Source organism: Budorcas taxicolor, chromosome 1 (genome assembly GCF_023091745.1).
Source record: "Budorcas taxicolor isolate Tak-1 chromosome 1, Takin1.1, whole genome shotgun sequence".
NCBI classification, from domain to species: domain Eukaryota; kingdom Metazoa; phylum Chordata; class Mammalia; order Artiodactyla; family Bovidae; genus Budorcas; species Budorcas taxicolor.
Genome location: NC_068910.1, coordinates 209016604 through 209037455, shown reverse-complemented (window position 1 = coordinate 209037455; position 20852 = coordinate 209016604). Strand labels below are relative to the sequence as shown.

The following is a 20852-nucleotide window of genomic DNA, read 5'->3' as shown; positions in this document are numbered from 1 at the left end:
TTCTGCTTCTGTTAGCTGTCCCCATGCAAACTCCCCAAAAGGCCTTCTCACTGCTTTATCCCTCCAGACCCCAGTGGGTGCTACCATGTTCTGCAGGGCACGTATGCAGCCAGGCCTCCCCAGGGCACCCACTGCTCACTATGATCCTATGGGTTCAAGAGGACACAGTTTGGTTCTCAAGACACTTGGTGCAATGACATTGAGTCCACTTAGGTTCCTTTCAACTAAAGGGCACGTAACAGTCTGTGAGACACAAGGGCAAGCTAGCTTCCTACAACCATGTGCACAAGCCCACTTCACACCCGCTCTACATTCATATCAAGAGGCAGACAAAGTGGCAGTTACATGCACACAGCCTTCACTTCATAAACTGATAGCTTGCTTTTTCTCATCAAATGACATGACCCAGTGCACAATGAATCTTATCAAGTAATGAATGCCATATTCTCAAGAGTAAGCGTGGGGCAGAATCCACCAGAATGACAAGGCGAGTGGGGCTCTGACCATGCTGAGCCTGTGGCTGTTGTCAGGTGGGGCCCTCAAGGAGCATCAGGCTTCTCTCTGTGTCTTAATTTATCTCAGAGCCACTCCACACGGAGTCCCCAGAGGTGAAGTAATGACCTCTCTCTGCATCTATTATAGTCTTCTTTCTTCCCACTTCTTTCTTCCACCTTTAGGATTATTTAAGAGAAGTGTAAAAATAGAATTCCCATGTTCATGAGAATCAAGAGATTCACAGCAGAATGGCAATGATTTGCTATTTCGGATAGGGATTCCAGAACCATTAAATTGACAGTTTATAATCTAAAAAAATACTTCAAGGCTCTTTTTCTAATTTAAAAATACATCAATTTTGGACTTCAGCTGTCACATCTTTGCAAGTTAATAACTACTGAATTCCAAGAGAAAGTCATAAATAGTCAGACACCATTTAGCATCTGACATTCTTGGTACCTAATTAACTTTATTTTTATCCAAACCCTAGAGTAAAGACACCAAAATTTAATGTTCCTAGACTATTAATCTAGAATAAGACTCTTGAAAACTATTTTTCTACTCTTATAAGGAATAAAAAAAGTTTAATCTATTAGAATTCTAAACCCTCTAAATGAGTCATTCATTAGTTACTCATATATAATCAACACATGGGAAACTGTAACAGTACTTGATTTAATATTAATATTATGGCACCTGAGAAATATCTCTTAATAAGAAAAGCAGCACTCACTCACTCCCTCATCCAGCCGTCCTCTGGGGAGGAGTGGGCTTGGGGCAGGGCTGAGGCCAGTGCCAACAGCTGGCTGAGGTGAGAAACAGCCAGACTCCACAGTGGAGTGGAGCCACACAGCAGGCAGGCCGGCCTGATGGCTCGGGTCTGGGGCAAAAAAAGAAAGGATGCCTGGCTTTCAGCCTGAGAGCCCAGAAGGACGGAGCTGCTGAGGGGGTGGGGGTGGGTCACTGGGGGTTCACTCTGATGTGCCAAGCTGGAGATGAGGTAGTCCCCCAGAAGATGCAGGGGGACCCAGGGTCTGAGTACAGACAGCAAGAGAAAGGTCTGGGCTGGAGACTCAGGTGTGGGACTCACCAACACAGAGAGGAGGTGAGAGTCTCGAGGGTGGATGGGATACACGCTGCTGCTGGGCGGTTGGGAGAGGGAGCAGCCACGAGGTGGTGTGCATAGGACAGGTTTATCCACTGACTACCGCCTGTCCGGTCACTGCCCGTGCTTTAGCTCACTTCAGTTCAGTTCAGTTGCTCAGTCGTGTCCGACTCTTTGCGACCCCATGAATCACAGCACGCCAGGCCTCCCTGTCCATCACCAATTCCCGGAGTTCACTCAGACTCACGTCCATCGAGTCCGTGATGCCATCCAGCCATCTCATCCTCTGTCATCCCCTTCTTCTTCTGCCCCCAATCCCTCCCAGCATCAGAGTCTTTTCCAATGAGTCAACTCTTCGCATGAGGTGGCCAAAGTACTGGAGTTTCAGCTTTAGCATCATTCCTTCCAAAGAAATCCCAGGGCTGATTTCCTTCAGAATGGACTGGTTGGATCTCCTTGCAGTCCAAGGGACTCTCAAGAGTCTTCTCCAACACCACAGTTCAAAACCATCAATTCTTCGGTGCTCAGCCTTCTTCACAGTCCAACTCTCACATCCATACATGACCACAGGAAAAACCATAGCCTTGACTAGACGGACCTTAGTCGGCAAAGTAATGTCTCTGCTTTTGAATATACTGTCTAGGTTGGTCATAACTCTTCTTCCAAAGAGTAAGTGTCTTTTAATTTCATGGCTGCAGTCACCATCTGCAGTGATTTTGGAGCCCAAAAAAATAAAGTCTGACACTGTTTCCACTCTTTCCCCATCTATTTCCCATGAAGTGATGGGACCGGATGCCATGATCTTCGTTTTCTGAATGTTGAGCTTTAAGCCAACTTTTTCACTCTCCTCTTTCACTTTCATCAAGAGGCTTTTGAGTTCCTCTTCACTTTCTGCCATAAGGGTGGTGTCATCTGCATATCTGAGGTTATTGATATTTCTCCTAGCAATCTTGATTCCAGCTTGTGTTTCTTCCTGTCCAGCGTTTCTCATGATGTACTCTGCATAGAAGTTAAATAAGCAGGGTGACAATATACAGCCTTGACGTACTCCTTTTCCTATTTGGAACCTGTCTGTTGTTCCATGTCCAGTTCTAACTGTTGCTTCCTGACCTGCATACAGATTTCTCAAGAGGCAGGTCAGGTGGTCTGGTATTCCCATCTCTTGAGGAATTTTCCACAGTTGATTGTGCTCCACACAGTCAAAGGCTTTGGCATAGTCAATAAAGCAGAAATAGATGTTTTTCTGGAACTCTCTTGCTTTTTGCATGATCCAGCGGATGTTGGCAATTTGATCTCTGGTTCCTCTGCCTTTTCTAAAACCAGCTTGAACATCAGGGAGTTCACGGTTCACGTATTGCTGAAGCCTGGCTTGGAGAATTTTGAGCATTACTTTACTAGCGTGTGAGATGAGTGCACTTGTGCGGTAGTTTGAGCATTCTTTGGCATTGCCTTAGCTCACTTAAACATCACCAAATCTCAGTAAAGAAGACTCTGCAATGACCGCATGAGGGGCAGCCTGGACACAACCACCATCTGTTTCACGACCAGAAGGGATGCCAGTCAAACCTCTGTGAGGGAAGTCGGGCAGTGCAGCCTGATTACAGCATAGGGACCTCCCTGCTGAAGCCCTGCTCCACCTCCTACTGGCCTGGGGCCACAGGAACTTCTCACCCTCCTGGCTTCCTGGTGACGGTGAAGGTTCCCTCCAGGCTTGCTGGGGAGACCATGTGAGGATGATGCACAGGGAGGGCAGCGGACCCTCAGCTTTAGCTGCTCCTGCATTAGCAGCACCGCTTTACAGAGGAGCCTGCCAGCTGGAGAGGCTAAGTGACCTGTCCACAGTCACAACTGGGCAACCAGCAGGACCCTGTTCAGAACCCAGGACACGCCCAGCTCAGACGCAGCGCTTCAACCTCTGCAACACAGCCAGCATAGCAAAAGCACAGCCACTCGTTAACTTTTTTAGTGTATTAAGATTCTACAGTATTGTCAAAACGACACGCCCGTATTTCTCTAACATTGCACGTTTCTACTTTCTCTGACAGAACAGTTTCAAGCAGACTAAGGTGAGCGTAGTTGTCAGTCTACTTCCAACGTTGCTCCACTCAGTTAAGATCATGGATTCAAGTGAGCTTTTTCCATTTTCTTTTATAGTGACTTTACCAAGGAACTTTGGATTAAAATAAAAATCTACACAGCTCAAATAAGTAAAGCAGGTGTTGAATCTGAAAAAAAAAGCAGGGAGACACTTGAATTGAAATTAGGCCCTGAAATTAGTTCCAATAGCCAATCACGGTAGACAGTGACTGCAGCCATATTAAAAGATGCTTGCTTCTTGGAAGAAAAGCTATGACAAACAGGCAGCGTATTTAAAAACAGAGACATCATTTGGCCAACAAAGGTCCTTATAGTCAAGGCTACGGTTTTTCCAGCAGTCACGTATGAATGTGAGAGCTGGACCATAAAGAAGGCTGAGCACTGAAGAATTGATGCTTTTGAACTGTAGTGCTAGAGAAAATTCTTGAGAGTCCCTTGCACTGCAAGATCAAACCAGTCAATCCTAAAGGAAATCATCCCTGAATATTCATTGGAAGGCCTGATGCTGAAGCTGAAGCTCCAATACTTCGGCCACCTGATGGGAAGAGTCGACTCTTTGGAAAAGACCCTGATGCTGGCAAAGACTGGTGGCAGGAGAAGGGGGTGATAGATGAGATGGTTGAATGGCATCACTGACTCAGTGGACATGAGTTTGAGCAAGACAGTGCTCAAGATCCGGGAGACAGTGGAGGACAGAGCCTGGCGTGCTGCCATTAATGGGGTTGCAAAGGGTTAGACACAACTGGGCAACTGAACAAAGTCACCTATAGCAAGGAAGTAGCCACAGATGGTGGTAGGCAGATGGTTCAAATGTCCCACGGATGACGGAGGTGATCCACAAGTGGCCATGGTGGCCGGTGGATGAGTGTCTGCAGCAGAGGCCATCCCAAACCCACGAGGCCTGGGCTATGCAGGGAGGGCTCAGACATCTAGCTAAAGACGAAAGGAAAGTCTGAAATAAACACTGCCATCAAGCCTGAACATAAATTTGAAGCTAAACTGAGTACACAATTGATAGTCATGATTGGATAGGTATTTCTTTCTCTATTGTATTTTTTTTTAATTTATTTATTTTTTAATTGAAGGATAACTGCATTACAGAATTTTGTTGTTTTCTCTCAAACATCAACATGAATAAGTCATAGGTATACATATAGGTATGTTTTTCTTTAAACATTACTTTTTTGAAGCATACTTTAAAATGCTTTAGCTATTACTGATTATTAATAACAAATTAGAACATAAACTTTTTGAAATACAAAGTAAATCTGGCTATTTCTTCAAAGAAGACAGAGTGACTTTGCTCAATCTAGAGTAGAAAACCCCTGGCCTAGTTGATCTATTTATAAATGATTCCAAGATTGTCGTTTTTTAACTGGGTATGTGTAGATAAAAGAGCTGATGTGAACGTATATATATACAAGGAAAGTTCAGTTCAGTTCAGTTGCTCAGCCGTGTCTGACTCTGTGATCCATGGACTGCAGCATGCCAGGCTTCCCTGTCCATCACCAACTCCCAGATCTTGCTCAAACTCATGTCCATTGAGTTGGTGATACCATCCAACCACCTTATCCTCTGTCGTCCCCTTCTCCTCCTGCCTTCAGTCTTGCCCAGCACCAGGGTCTTTTCCAGTGAGTCAGTTCTTCGCATCAAGTGGCCAAAGTATTGGAGCTTCGGCTTCACCATCAGTCCTTCCAAAGAATATTCAAGATTGATTTCCTTTAGGATAGATTGGTTTGATCTCCACACAGTCCAAGGAACTCTCAACAGTCTTCAACACCACAGGACAAAAGCATCAATTCTTTGGCACTCAGCTTTCTTTATGGTCCAACTCTTACATCGATACATAACTACAGGAAAAATCAGAGCTTTGACTAGATGGACCTTTGCTGGCAAAGTCTCTGCTTTTTAATATGCTGCCTAGGTTGGTCACAGCTCTTCTTCCAAGGAGCAAGTATCCTTTAATTTCATGGCTGCAGTCACCATCTGCAGTGATTCTGGAGCCCAAAAAAAGAAAGTCTGTCACAGTGAAGGTACCAGAGGACAAAAGTGACCAGATTTGACTAAAAACTTCAGCAAGACTGAAGGGGAAGAAACCACTTGAAAAGATATCAGAGGCATTAAAGCTGGACCGTAGGTGGCGCCTGAGGCATGCAATTCATGAGCCTGAGGAACACACACACGGGGCACCCTCAGAGCTGCAAGAGGGGAAACATTCAGGGTGTGAAGAGCCGAATCTGCCACCAAATGGATGCCATGTGCAAGGAGATGGCAATAAAAGGCAACAACGAAAACCCACATCTTTGTCACTGAAATCCATGACTAGAGAGTGCCAGTGGAGTCGAGACCAAAGCAGTCTGGTTACTGAGGCAATGCAGCTGGGCTGGAGGGCAGCGGCAGGGTGTCAGCCAGTCTGAGAGGGGGTGACCCATCTCAGGTCCCTCAAGCTGATCACCTACGAAGGTGGGAGCCTAGGAGACCCCGAGTTCCAGGGTGGGGCAGCCCGCAGGCCTCACCCCACCTGCAGATCTGTATCCCCAAATTGCCAGGAGGCCCTCAGGAGACGTGAGTGTCATCTTGGACGGACTTTCACAGGGAGGTGTGGGAACAGGTCCCTTACTCACTCTGGCCCACAGGGATCTCTTCTGGCTGGAGTGTGCCTTCATCCCCAAAGTCTAGCACCCTGGGATCTCATAGGCAGAATCTGAGCCACGACTTGGAGGCCCTAGATTACACCATGGACCCGGGCTACCGCCTGGCCAGCCCCGACCCCCCTCCCCCTCCCCCTGGTGCCCGCTGCTGCAAGGTCAGCCTCAGCAGAGCAAGTGGGGGTGGGAACAGGACAACAGAGTGGGCGTGGCTTCGACACAGCCGTAGGGCTGCAAGACGCAGGTTTATGGAAGAGGAATTTTAAACCTTAAGCAGTCACATTATTTCTTCACTTTAGGAAGTGAAGAGTTGGCAACTCTTCACTAAAGATCAAACACACACATACAAATTTTGGTTAGTCTTATTAAAATCAGCAATCTGTTACCACACATTTAGAACCTGAGAGTACAGACTGGGATTTTTTTTTTCTTTTGCATTTTTCCTTAATTATTGCCTATGTGAAATATTAAGCTAAAACAGTAGAACTGAAGAATTATGTTACACATAAATAAGCAAAGCAGTACTTTTTTTAAAGATGAGAACAAATTATGCGACTGTGCTTTCCAAGTCTGTAACACAGACTCAATTCATTAGTATGCTGCTGCTATGCTGCTGCTAAGTTGCTTCAGTCGTGTCCGACTCTGTGAGACCCCATAGATGGCAGCCCACCAGGCTCCCCCGTCCTGGGAATTCTCCAAGCAAGAACACTGGAGTGGGTTGCCATTTCCTTCTCCAATGCATGAAAGTGAAAAGTGAAAGTGAAGTCGCTCAGTCATGTCCGACTCCTAGCGACCCCATGGACTGCAGCCTTCCAGGCCCCTCCGTCCATGGGATTTTCCAGGCAAGAGTACTGGAGTGGGTTGCCATTGCCTTCTCCGATTTATTAGCATAGTTAAACATAAATTATTTGATAAAATTTATAAATCAGGTCATTCAGTAAACTAAACTAGCCATAAGTATTCCATGCCATTGTCTCCTGGCTCCTTTAAAACGGTTAAACCAAAGCCAGTGAACCGAAACTTCTCTGCACTTTTCCACAGGAAGTTGGTATCTGGGTTCAGGATGTGAAACAGGCTTTTCTCGTAATCGCAGCACAACCCCACAGCGCCACCTACTGTCTGAAGGCGTCTACCTGGGGCTCTGGGCACGCTGGACAGTGTGGTCGGCCCTCTCCACCGCTACGTCCTGGCTCTCTGTCCGTGGCAGGCGATGACACAGAAAACCACCAACAGACAAGGCCACTCTGCGATGACGGTGGATGGGCACATCTGAGCGGGCCAGAGGGCGCCTCTGGGAGGAGGAGACGCGGCGGTGCTGTGCTATGTGCACACACTGTCGGCACACAATTAACTGCTCACAGAAAAGTGATTTTTATTGCATGTCAACTATATCTCAATAAAGTCAGCTTTTTAAAAAATCTCAGAAAAAAAAACACAAATTATATGAGAAAGTCATCGTTCAATTTGAAACAAAATAAAAGGTATGTAGATTTCAAGAAGAAGGAATGAATGGATTCCAAACACAGAATGAATCAGTTGGAAAAGACTGGAAAGCCCGATCTCTCTCATCAGGACAGCAGAGGATGGTGCCACCAGCTCTCGCTGCTACAGCTGACATATCTCGTGAGGAGACCGGGCTGGGAAGCCGGCAAACAGCCACAAGCACAGAGCTGTGTCAGGGAGGCCAAGGTCCAAACTCGGGCTGTAGCCACTTCTCACAGCCTGCTCCACCACCCCAGACAATGCAAGAATGCAGGAAGAAGAGGCTAACACTGAACAAAAAAGGCATGACCCAATGATAAGGCTAGTTAAAGTGCCCTCCATGCCCCCACCCCGACAGCTGCAGCCCACTTGGGCCCACCAGGCTGCTGGGATCCTCTCCTGTCCCCAATCCCCTGCTCCAAGCCCACCTCCCTGTACCATCTGCTTAGAAAATATACAATGTTCAGGACTCCCCACCTCCATGAAGCCTGCAGCCCCTGCCTGGAGAGGTCGCCTGCCTCTGCCCCCACTCTCGTCACAGCAGCAGCAGACACCCCGTCATCACTTGCTTCCTGCCCACCCCCAGCCACATCCATCCTCCAGGGCCTGCCTGTATACAGCACTGCACAGGGCCTGAGTGCCACCAGGAACCAAGAGACCCACCCTGTCCACTAAGCAGCTCTGGGCTTGGTTCTTCCAGAATGGGGCCCATGGAGCTCTCATCAATGCTGCCAGTTGCCACCTGACAAACTCCAGGGAGTGATGAGAGACCACATGGAATGTCCCAGTTCATGTCCAAAAGGTGGACCACAAACCCAGCAGCGGTCCACAGCGTCCTGGGCACAGCCAAGCGTGCATTAATAAGATGATCAGGAAACATCAATCTTCTAGAATTCTCCATGTGCACAGGAGGGGCAGGGGGTCTCATAGGTTAAGCCTTTCAAATTTTAGAGTGGTAACTACATAACAAACCCATCCACAGGAGGGCGATGATAGTATTTCTAAAAATCCCTCCATGAGGACACAGGGAAGAACACCAGATTTTCCTGTATCTACAATGATTAAGCCACAGAGGCTGGGATGGTTGGCTGGCATCACTGACTCAATGGACATGAATCTGATTAAACTCCAGGAGATACTGGAGGACAGAGGAAACTGGTGAGCTGTAGTCCATGAGGTCACAAAGACTTGGACACAACTTAGCGACTAAACAATATAAATGAACCTCTTCATTTTTCTTTTACACGTCAGTCTTAAGTGTCTGATTCTATTATCTAGTATTGAGTCTAGTATTGACTAGAGCTCAAAACAGCTAGAAGAAAATCACCAATTAATCTCCAAGAACAACAGATGCAACGGCACACGACACTGCAAAGGCAACTGAATTTTTATTTGCCGAGTCGTACTTTTGAGGTTGCGCTGGGCTTGGGGCTCAGTTGTGTCTGACTCTTGGCAACCCCATGGACTGTAGCCCGCCAGACTCTTCTGTCCACGGGATTCTCCAGGCAAGAAAACTGGACTGGGTTGCCATGCCATACTCCAGGGGAATCTTCCCAACCCAGGGATCAAACCCAGGTCTCCCGCGTTGCAGGCAGATTCTTTACTGTCTGAGCCCCCAGGGAAGCCCACTCATGAGGTTAACTGCGCACTATTTTGCCTGCAGCCACCCTCAGCCAGGGATATGCAGAGAAGGCACATGGGGGCCCCTCCTGGGTCCTTGCTGGGATGCTGCCCCCTGGGAGAGGTCCCACCCCTGGCCTGCAGGTTCCCCTCACAGCCAGCGCTGCCTGGTGGCAACCATGACTGCCCTCTGCTTCCAGCAGCATCAGGAGGCCACCCTGGTCCCAAGGGCCTCAGTTAGTGCCTGCCCACAGGTGTAAGGCACATATCTGCTGGACAAATGACAGACGGGGTCCAGAGTGCAACAGAGATCTTCCTTGAACACTGCTGCAGGTGCTAAGAAGCTTCACTGGGACATTCCCTGCCATCTGAGCCCCTACCTGAGGCCCTGGAGCTGAGAAAGAAGGAGCGTTAGGGGCCCAGGACGTTGAAGGGGGCACCTCCAGTTATGCAAGATCAGCCAGGAGAGCATGAACCCAGTGCCTGGTCCACACCATCACCCACCATGAGGGGTGGGGAGAAGGCCGGAGCTGGACCGTGGTCGGGGGCGACAGCCTGGGCAGAGTCCTCCCAGCAGGTGAGCTCCAGGTGGAGGGAGAAGATGGAGTCCTTCCCTCCCCCCAGCTCCAGGCCCTGGTCCACTCACCCCAGCCTCACTCCAACCCCAGGCCCCCCAGAAGTCCACCTGTAGCTCCCTCCACGCACCTGACCACCTAGCAGGCCCCCATCCTTCCCAGCCTGTCATGGGCAGTGAGGTGCAGAAGCAGGCCATTAGTTCCAGAATGGCCTCCTGGCTCTGCTGATGAGCCCGTAAGGTCTCTCCGTGAGTATGCTCACAGCGCCTCTAACTGTCTATCCTGCACCGAGTGCCGAGACCACAGCCGCGGTGACACCCTCAGGGCTTCCTTGGGCACCGGGAGTGCCAGGCAGCAGGAACAGGGAGGGGGTGAGCAAGAGAGGGTTCCCCAGGAACCAGCCTCTCCACTCTGGCTTCAAGTCCACGTACGCAGACTCAGTCAAGGGCTGCTGCCAGGGTCTCAGTCTATAGGCTGCACATATCTTGGGACAGGCCCCAGAAGTAGAACGCCAGGCCCACCTGGGGCCCAGGTGCCCACCTTGGGGATGGTTCTGGGAGGATCCCCAGGCGGCTTTTGGGCTGGTGCTGTCCCAACCTCCAGACATGCTGGGTTTCGCTGCCAGTGGGCACTGCTTCATATGTTCACTGGCCACCCCTGTTTCATTTCTGGCGCCAAACCTATGCAAGCTTTCCTGCCCTTTTTGTGCCCACTGTCTTGTCCATATTGGCTTGTAGGGGCCCGTATGCGTTATGTGCTCTAGAGACCACGCAGGCCTCTGCCCGTCTGGTACACACCGATCAGATACACATCCTGCGAGGCACACACTGATGGCAGATACACACCTCAACCAGGCACAGGTGCAGTAAGTTCCCCAATCAATGGGTGTTGGCAGCACACTTCATTCCACACCTTGCTTCTCCCTCCCCCTTGATGGTGGCAGAGCTGCAGACATGATGGGCCTACTGCCACAGGAGGCATGGGGAAGGGATGTGCAGATATGATGAAGGTCCCGAATCAGCCGGCTGAGTTAGTGTAAAGCGGACTTCCCTAGGTGGGCTCACCCAATTAGGGTGGAGGAAAGAAATCCGTATGGGAGGCAGCAGAAGAGGCTCCCTCCCCTTCCTGTGTCCAGGGGTTGGGGCCAAAGGCCTGCATCCTGCAACCACAAGTAACTCGGTGGGCTGGGTAGGGCCCCTGGGCCTCTAAATTCTGGACCAGGTGAGAGCGGGAGCAAGGAATCCGGCCCTGACCCTGAGACGGCTGGAGGACATTTGCTGCGGTTTGTTTCACAGTGACAAGAAGTTAGTCCACAGGCATGCTGACCACCGATGCTTCCAAGGACAAAACTGGGTTCACGCTCCACACTGAGCCGGCGGGTGGCCTGTGGCAGCCGGGGAAGTGAGGCTCGCCTGACGCTAGCCACGCCAACTGCACCAACCACAACCACTGCGCCAACCATGCCCAAGACGCCGGCCACGCCCACCACACCGGCCACGCCCACAATCTGGGCTCGTTGGACCCTGAGTGCGTCTCCTCCACGTGGCCTGGGGATGCAGGCCCTCACTGCCCCATGAGGCAGGACACAAGCTTCCCAATGAGTGATGACTGGACCACCAAGGTTCACATGCAGAAGAGCATGGTCCCCGGCAGGATCTGTTTCCTGCTCGGCTTCCTTGTTCCCAAGCAGAAGAGCAAACACTGGCAGATCTGAGCAGGGCGGACCTCGGCTCCCTGGGCAGCACCGGGGTCCCAAAGGGCCAGTCTCTGCCCCTGGCTGCCCAAGACCTGTGACCTCACAAACAGGGACGCCTCTGCCTGGACGCCCCTTGTTGAGCTGATGCTGATGAGTCAGGCAGGCCACACAAGGACACCTTCTCGGCAGCAGTGACTCATGCCAGAAGCACACTGAGACACTCTCCATTCTCAGCCAAACTTTTCTTTAGTTCACCGACCTTCAGAAGTGTTTGTAAACTGAAGTGTCATCTGTGTTAAACAGATTCTGTTGGCCAATAAATCACAGTAAGGGGGAAAAGTCAAGTTTCTACCCCAACATGTGAGGATTTAGCTGCCTGCCTAAGCACCAGGTGCCCTCGCAGCGCTGCCTCCCGCTTTCTCCATTGCTGATGTGTTAGGAGCACCTGGGGTCACCTGCACCTCAGGGCCTACCTGATGCCCCAGGGTACCCCTCCTGGGCCCACAGCTACCCCAGCTTTCAGAACACCCAGCCGGCCTGTGAGGATCTTGAGGCCACCCTGTCCCCAACAGACCCTCCTTGCCACTTTCTTCTCTCTGCTAAGGCTCCTATCAGTGGTAGCCACGTGTGGATGTGGTCTGGTCGTCACAGGGCTGGGGCGCTCGGGCACCATATGGGGAGAGGGAATGTATGACACAAGCAGGACCGTTCCAGAAATAACTGTCCTGCCCGAAGGACTGACATGCAGGTGACACAGAGATTCATGAGGACACAAGACCAGGCCTGTTTCAATACGGTCACAACTTCCCACACACCCAGCAGTCCAGAGTGGAACTGCTGTGTGGAGGCAGAGAGGCCGCACCCTGCTGCTCTGAGAGCCAGTCCATGAGCTGAGGGCCATCCCACTCAAGTCAGCACCGCAGTCCCACGACACCATCGCAGCGCCTGCAGCTCTGCGTCTGCGGGTGTGCGCGCAGCACAGGACACTCACAGGTCCCCGTGAGAGCTATGTCACGGTGCGTCCTTAATTTCTCTTTTACTACATTTGGATATGGTCACAATTATAATGATTTCAATTCAGAATTTGAAGGGGAGTCTATACATGTTTGTCATAAGCAGACTGCGGGGACTGGTGGCAACGAGACATTGAGGAAAGCCTCAGCGTCTGAGCAGAGCCAGGCCTCCCTGGGACCCCCTCAAATTAACCCCCTGAGGGAGCTTACGGGCTTCCCAGGTGGCACTAGTGGTAAAGAGCCCGCCTGCCAATGCAGGAGTGTAAGAGACTCGGCTCGATCCCTGGCTCGGGAAGAGCCCCCGGAGGAGGGCATGGCAACCCACTCCAGTACTCTTGCCTGGAGAATCCCATGGACAGGTGAGCCTGCCGGGCTGCAGTCCATATAGGGCCACAAAGAATCAGACAGGACTGAAGCAACCTGGCCTGCACAGCACGCAAGGGCCCTTAAACTCTGGAGGGGCTCCACAGCACAACCTCAAGAGGCCCCAGCCTCGGAAGGTATTCTCACCTATGAAACACAGGAAGCAACTTCAGCCTGTTTAAGGAGCAAGAGCGGTGGAAGCAGGGACCGGCCTGGAGCTAAAAATACAGGCTGCCTGCAGCGCTCCCGCCAGACGGCAAATGAGGCTACTGACCAGGAGTGCGTCAGCCAAGAGATACTTTATCCAGCCAGAAGCTTGCGTGCTTTTTTCTTTTTCAAATCACTGTGAAAAAAAGATTAATACACGGGATTACGGTTGCCAGAATTAGCTCTCATTTTATGAAACAAATGCGAAGTGTCTACTCTGCAGGTACCACCTGTCAGCACAGACTCAGCAGAAGACCTGATTCCTGACACTGGGTGTCTGACCATTCCGCCCTCCGTTCTGCTTCAGATGCCACCTCCTGCCCTTGCTTTTTTTCCTGTGCCTTCAGGGACAGCTGACTTGTGCACAGGATTGAAAACAATTCGCTTCTTCACTGCATGCTTACGTCACATTAAAAACACTTTCTAGTTCACTTCAACAGCATAATTAAAACGATAGTTTACATCCCACTATAATTGGTTCTGTGGCTTAGCTCTGAAAGCACCTGTCTAGTAAACAGGAGATCTTGGGTTTGAATCCCAGATGGGCCTAAGAGGGCAATGTTTTGGGGGCTTCCCTGATGGCACAGTGGGAAAGAATCCACCTGCCAATGCAGGAGATACAGGTTCAATCCCTAGGTCAGGAAGATCCCCTAGAGAAGGAAATAGCAACCCACTCCAGTATTTTTGACTGGGAAGTCTCACGGACAGAGGACCGTGGGGACCCACAGTCCATGGGGTCATAAAGAGTCAGACACGGCTGGGGGACTAAACAACAAGAACGTTACATCTACAGCTCCCTGGATGTGAAAGTGGAAGTGAAGTCGCCCAGTCATGTCCGACTCTTTGCGACCCCATGGACTGTAGCCTATCAGGCTCCTCCATCCATGGGATTTTCCAGGCAAGAGTGCTGCAGTAGATTGTCATTTCCTTCTCCAGGAGGGGATCTTCCCGACCCAGGAATCGAACCCAGGGCTCCTGCATTGCAGGCAGCCGCTTTACCGTCTGAGCCACCAGGGAAGCCCACACGGTACCCTGGATGTAGGTGGCCATAAACCCCAGCTCAAGCATGGTGCTAAAGCATGGTCTCACTCTGGGCTTTGTACCATCTCCCAGCCAACTCCGGCTACAGAGAAACTGATTTAAGATCACTAATTGAGCTAACAGATGAGTTGTGGTTAAAAACACAACTCCATCCTACTGGCACAAGCAGTGGTAAAAGTAAGCATGGTTTTGCCCTCTCCATACACTTGCTGGCTATGTACAAAAGAAAAAAAAACAACAACAGAAAGCACCAGTTGAAGATTAGACAAAACCTCTTTTAAAGGTTTCCTTGGAAACCAGGGACCTGATGTTCCTGATGTCCACAAACACAGAAACGACAGGTGGGGCCCTCCAGGTACAATTCCCGGGCCCTGTGGTCAGGCATGGCGCATCTCCCGGCCCTAACCAACCCCATGGATGGCTCCACGCCCGCCACGGCCCAGAGGGGGCTGTGTCCTGGCTGACATGCCTCAGCCCCCAGCGAGGGAGTGGACAAATGCAGAACGCCCTCTTTCTGCACCCAGAAGCTTCTGGCAGCCACTCCCTATAATACTTCTTCCCCAAGGAAAAAACCTCCGTGAAAGTTCAGTGCTTGACCTTCCTGACTCAGTCACTCTGCAGGCCACAAACTAACCTTACGTCATACTAACTACCGGGATTTTGACTGGGTCGTCTCAGCTTCCCTCAGAAGCAGACGCTGAATCATGTAATAGTCACCAACAACAAGTACCGAAGAAACGTTCTTTTAATTACCTCAAAGAAAGTAATCTGCGGTAAGGGCTTTACGGCAAGTCCCCGGTAGTGCCCAGCCCTTGGCCACCCGCGGCGGCCACTGGGGGGCAGCAGAGCACCAGCTGAGAGGCTGTGGGGACAGGAACAGATGGTCTGTAGGAAGCTGCTAACAAAATGCATTTTAAACAGCCAGCCAAAAGGCTTAACTAATGAGTTTACGTGGGGCCAGAGGCATTTTTTATGAGTCAAAAGTTAGCAGAGGTTTACAGGTTCCACTCTTACTGTGAATTCCACGTGTTCCTGTGCCGCCTGGGCCCTGTGGAGCGGGTGGAGCTGAGATGATCCGAGCGTGGCGCCCGCTCGGCGAGCTTCCTTCAGGCCCTTGTCCAGCTCTCCATGCCGACCGGAAAGCCTTCCCCCTGTAACAGACAGTTCCCGTGCTTCATGTTAACTTTAACCCAACAATAAAGCCTTTCCACCATTGCAGAAGTCAAAGTGAAAAAGTGAAGTCGCTCAGTTGTGTCCGACTCTTTGCGACCCTGTGGACTGTAGCCCACCAGGCTCCTCCATCCATGGGGTTTCCCAGGCAAGAATACTGGAGTGGGTTGCACATTTCCTCCTCTAGGGGATCTTCCCCACCCAAGGATCAAACCTGGGTCTCCTGCATTGCAGGCAGACGCTTTAACCTCCGAGCCACCAGAGAAGCCAACTCCGTAACATGCTGCTCATGAAAAGTCCTCTCCCAGGGAACTGATCTGCAGGCTACACAGCACAGCCCCCAAAATAACCAGTCCTCTCTTGAATATGGAGGCTTCCCTGGTGGCTCAGTGGTAAAGAATCTGCCTGCCAATGCAGGAGACGCAGGTTCAATCCTTGGGTCAGGAAGAACCCCTGGAGAAGAAAATGGCAATCCACTCCAGTATTCTTGCCTGGAGAATCCCACAAACAGGGGAGCCTGGCGGGCTACAGTCCATGGGATCACAAAGAGTCAGACACGACTGAGTGACTGAACAACAACTCCTAGATATGTTTCACTTACTTCTAATGTGTTCTTGGATTTTAAAGCAGATACCCCATGATAACTCCCACCTTCACCCCCTGCCACAACAGGCAGGGGCACACAAGACACACACCATCAGCTCTCCACTCGCCAACAGGCCAGCGCAAACAAGCACCAACCCACACGCCAAGGAATGAGGCCTCGGGCAGAGTCCTGTCCGGACCCATCTTCCGAGAGAGCAGACGCCACCTGCGCAGGCCTGTGTACACGCGTGTGAGTCCAGACAGACCTGGAGTTACAGGCTTGGCATACCCCCACCCCTTCCCGCCCAGGTCAGCGCCGACAGCCAGCCCTGTGTCTGGAGCGGAGCCCAGGAAACAACTCTCCAGATCACTTCCTCCCGACCAGTGGGACGATGGAACTTGCTGATATACCTATGAGACCTGACAATGGAGCGCCCGTATTTTCTTTCTGAAAAACAAACTGATATCCAAAGGATACCTGCTTCTCCAGTGCAGACCTACCAGCCCACGTCTACGGGGAGAACGGCGGGTCTCGGAGGGGCAGTGCCAAGACCGAGGCGGGCAGTGCCAAGACCGAGGCGGACGGTGCATCTGACCACGGGGCGGCCAAGCTGTGCAGACCCCCATCCCCAGCCCCCGGGACCCTCCCTCTGCACAGCCACAGCTGCAGGTCCTCAGGCTCCGCCACACCTCTCCGCTGTGACGGGCTCAGATGCCCCCAGAACGTGTGCCAGAGGGCACACGGTGTCCCCATCTCCTCTGGCAGCATCACCGCTGTGACAGGCACTCACTGCAGAGCCCCGCAGGCCTGGGGTTACAGTCACACAGCCGTCTTGTCCAGCACAGAGGTTCTGAGTCGAGTGCCCAGAGCTGGGCCCAGCGTTGCCCACCCATCATCACCCAGCTGCAGGAGGTGCCAGCCCATGTCACTCATGAAGCCTCCTTGGGCAGGACACTAAGAACCAATGAACCCAGGCATCAGCCTAAACGATGGCCCCAGACACATGGCCAACCTCCAGATATTTGGGCGAGCCCAGCTGAGGTCCCCATCACTGCGGAGCACAGACAGGCCATCCACACACGCCCCGCAAATCCCTGACCCAGGAAGACACAAGCAGAACAACATCGTGGCTGTTCTCTGAAGCTGAGCCTTGGGTGTTTAAGTTAAGTAGCAAGAGACCCCCCAGAATGGAGCTACTCCAAAAATCTTGTAAACTTAGGTAAAACAAGCAAATTCCAAGAAAAATGCAACTCATCAAAGCTGACTCAGGAAGAAATGGAAAATTCGACTAGACTACCAACATTAAAGTAGAATCAAGAGAGAAAAAAAATCACTGTACGAACAACAGTCCATGCCTGGATGGCTCCCCAAGGAAGTTCGCCCAACACTCAGCAGGAACATATCTGCCAAGTGCAAGGAGGAAGGAGGAAGTGTCAGCCAAACTGCTCCCAGGGACAGATGTAAACACCCTCGACAAAACATCAGCGAATGTAGTCCTGACTAATCCTGCATGATCTAGCTGGATTTGTGCTGGAACATGAGAATGACTGCATGCATGGAAACCTATCGATGTAATCCTCTGCGCTAATAAACCTAGAGGGCCATAGGAGGACATCTCATGACCCCACTACTGGCAGCTCAGTAGCAGGCACAGTTGAGATGGATTCCAAGGGACACAGGCTTCTGTGCTGATGTAGAGAGAACGGCAAGCACAGTGCTGCTCTGAAACCCAGGACAGCGGCCTTGTCTGCATGGGGAGAGGCTGTGGTCAAGGAGGAGCTCCAGGGAGACTGAGACACATCTGCTTTTACCCTGGGGAGGGCAGAGGACGGACGTGTCATCAGAACCGCTCTCCTGACCCTCACGCCTCTGTAGGAGTCACACAGGTTACAACACAGATGTAGGAGAAAATCACAAGGCACAGAAGACAAACCCACCATGGTGCCCACGGTGTTAGGGAGCACTGTCGGTAACGATGGGGCCCAGCACAGCTGACCCAGGAACGGCCTGGGAACGACACGGCCAAGCACGGTGCCCCGAGTCCCCAGGTCCCGTGTCCTTGGGTCGCGCAGTGCTGTAGAACTGCTGCTGACGGAAAGGTGACCCACTCACACCCTAGCTGGGCCAGGGCCAGCTGCACCTGCCACACTGAACCAGACGAGGCCAGTGACAGCGGCACTGCCTGCAGCAGCAAAGAGAGCCGAGGAGCCTGGGTGTAAAGGGCGGCAAGACCTCAGGCAAGGCCGGGAGAGGCAGCTGGAGCGCTCCTGCCAGTCAAAGTGCAAGCGTTAGTCGCTCGGTTGTGGCTGACTCTTTGTGACCCCATGGACTGCAGTCTGCCAGTCTCCTCTGTCCACAGGATTCTCCAGGCAGGAATACTGGAGTGAGCTGCCATTCCCTTCTCCAGGGGTTCTTCCTGGGATCCAAACCTGGGTTTCCCACATTGTAGGCAGATTCTTTACTATCGGAACCCTCAGGGAGGTTTCCTATTTCTTGCAAAAGAGAAGAAAAGAGACCCTGTGGGAGAAGAGAGAGGCAGGCAGGGAGCCAGGCTGCAGGGAGAGGAGGCCAGCTGATGGCGCAGGGTCAGGAGCCAGGACCCTGCCTGGCTCGATACACCCGGCACGCCACAGGAGAAGGGCAGGGCCTGGGCACCCTAAAACTCTGGAAGGGGTGGAGGGGGTGGGACATGGAGGAGCCCTGTCAGCTGGAGGCTCCATGGTCTCCAGTCCCGGACACACCCAGGCACCACCACCACTGCCTCCCGGAGCCCTCTCCTGGTGGCTGCGCCTGGCTCAGGACACCCCCCTCTGACAGCAGCGTGACCACTCATTAGTCAGGCTGCAAGGGTTTCTGCAGGGCTTCACCGTTCTGCTGACCAAAGGAGCTCAGATGCCACAGCAATGCTGGTGAAACAGGGTCAGGTGGGGCTGAGCTCGTGGGCACTAACTGCAGACACAGAACCAGTCCCGTTACACGAACGCGTCGCTCGGCACCCGATGGACTGCTATGCCCTTGGAAACCTTGCTGACTGAATGAAGCTCTTGAATTTCCTTGAAAAGTGGTATTTATCGTTACAATTTTACTAGACTGTGGAAATCAAGCCTTCACTCTGCCCCCAAATAAGTATCTCACATTCTACCTTGCAGATGCGTAGCACCATTCGTAAGTGTGCAGAGACACAAAGCAGATACCCACTCCAGTACTCCTGGGCCTCCACTGTGGCTCAGCTGGTAAAGAATCCGCCTGCAGTGCGGGGGACCTGGGTTCAATCCCTGGGTTGGGAAGACCTGGAGAAGGGAAAGGCTACCCACTCCAGTGTTCTGGCCTGGAGAATTCCATGGACTGCATGGGGTCGCAAAGAGTCGGACACGGCTGAGCGACTTTCACTCACTCACTCTTCCCCTACATTCTACCTTGCGGGTGTGTAGCACCGTTTGTAAGTATGCAGTTACACAAACCAGATTCCCTGATACTAGAGATGCCAACTATCCGAGACATAAGGCTTCACAGGCTCAAGGCAGGGGACAGAAAACGGTCAGCAAAGTAATGCTGACACTCAGGGGTACTTCCGCATCACTGGTGCCACCACCGCTTCAAATGCTTAACTAGTCCTGTGATCTTCCACCAAAGGGGGTTGGCCAGGGGCACCGGGAGGAGGGGCCGTGGGGTAGGGCACCAGAGAAGGGACTGCGGGGGATGGTACTGGAGGAGGGGTCACAGGGGGGTCCCCCCAAGTCACTGAGCGGGCAGGGATGGCACTGGGAGGGGCCACCAGGAGGAGAGGCTGGCGGGGGGGGGGGGGCCACCAGGAGGTGGGACCACAGGGGGAGGCACCAGAGGAGGGGCCGCAGGGGGAGACCCCCAAAGTCACTGAGCCAGGAGGGGGCCCCCTAAGTCACTGAGCCAGGCAGGGGGTGCGGATGCCCCTCATCTGAGGCTGAGACTGAAAGCAGGAGGAGTCCCTCTGGATGCCTTTGTTAGGGGAGGGGCTCTTGGCAAAAGCTGGTGTGATAAAGAGGAATCTGGGCTGAAAGGTCAGGCTGATAGCTCTATGGGCAATGCCAGGGATGAGGCTGGGACAGCTGTGGGGCAGAGGGATGACAGAGATGGAAACATCAGGCTTCTCATTGGGAGGCTCAGTGGACGGACCTTGGGGATGAGGCCTGTGGGTGGAGGAGCACATTGAAGCCGAATGACTCGGGATCCTCAAAGATCCTGGCTCCACCCAGAGGGCAGAGCGGCTCTTCAACAACTAGCATGAGAAAATGCAAAGGAAGTTCTAGAAGACAGGTGTCTTCAACTGTTCTGAACTAGGGAAACCTCTGAGCATTGATATTTCAGCTGATAGGACAGAAGCTTCCCTGGCTAAGATTTCAGAAGAATCAAGTCGATCCTGGTATGTGACCACTGGGGAGAAAAGCAGGAGCTCCACGTGGTAAACTACAATAAACACTTAAATATAAAAATGTCCCCCCCAAGGAAGGGAAGTGGGGGTGGGGGTGCCACTGGCCTTCACTTCCTCTGGGAAGTCTATGAAGAAAGACTCGCCTGAGGAAACGATTCTCTAGTCTAGAGGCCTTGGTTTGATTTCATCTTTTTGTATTACTTACATTCCACTTGGAATTCCCTGGCTGTCCAGCGGTTAGGACTTGGCGCTTCCACTACCAGGATCCAGGTTCAAACCCTGGTTGGGGATCTAAGACCCTGCATGCCGAGGAAACGCTCCGCACAGTACATTTATTCCATGACAC

At 51.9% G+C, this 20852-nt stretch overlaps 1 protein-coding gene across 3 annotated transcripts in view; it reads right to left on the bottom strand.

The window, feature by feature from the left end:
• ADARB1 (adenosine deaminase RNA specific B1) overlaps positions 1–20852 on the bottom strand; it is an 85071-nt gene that overhangs the window by 48973 nt on the left and 15246 nt on the right. For all 3 annotated transcript variants that reach the window (XR_008198953.1, XR_008198954.1, XM_052635809.1), the window contains exon 2: positions 15357–15493. Coding sequence is in view for 1 of the 3 variants with exons in the window: in XM_052635809.1 (XP_052491769.1) it covers positions 15357–15493 (137 nt within the window). In the remaining 2 variants the exon portion in view is untranslated. The remainder of the gene's footprint in view (positions 1–15356; positions 15494–20852) is intronic.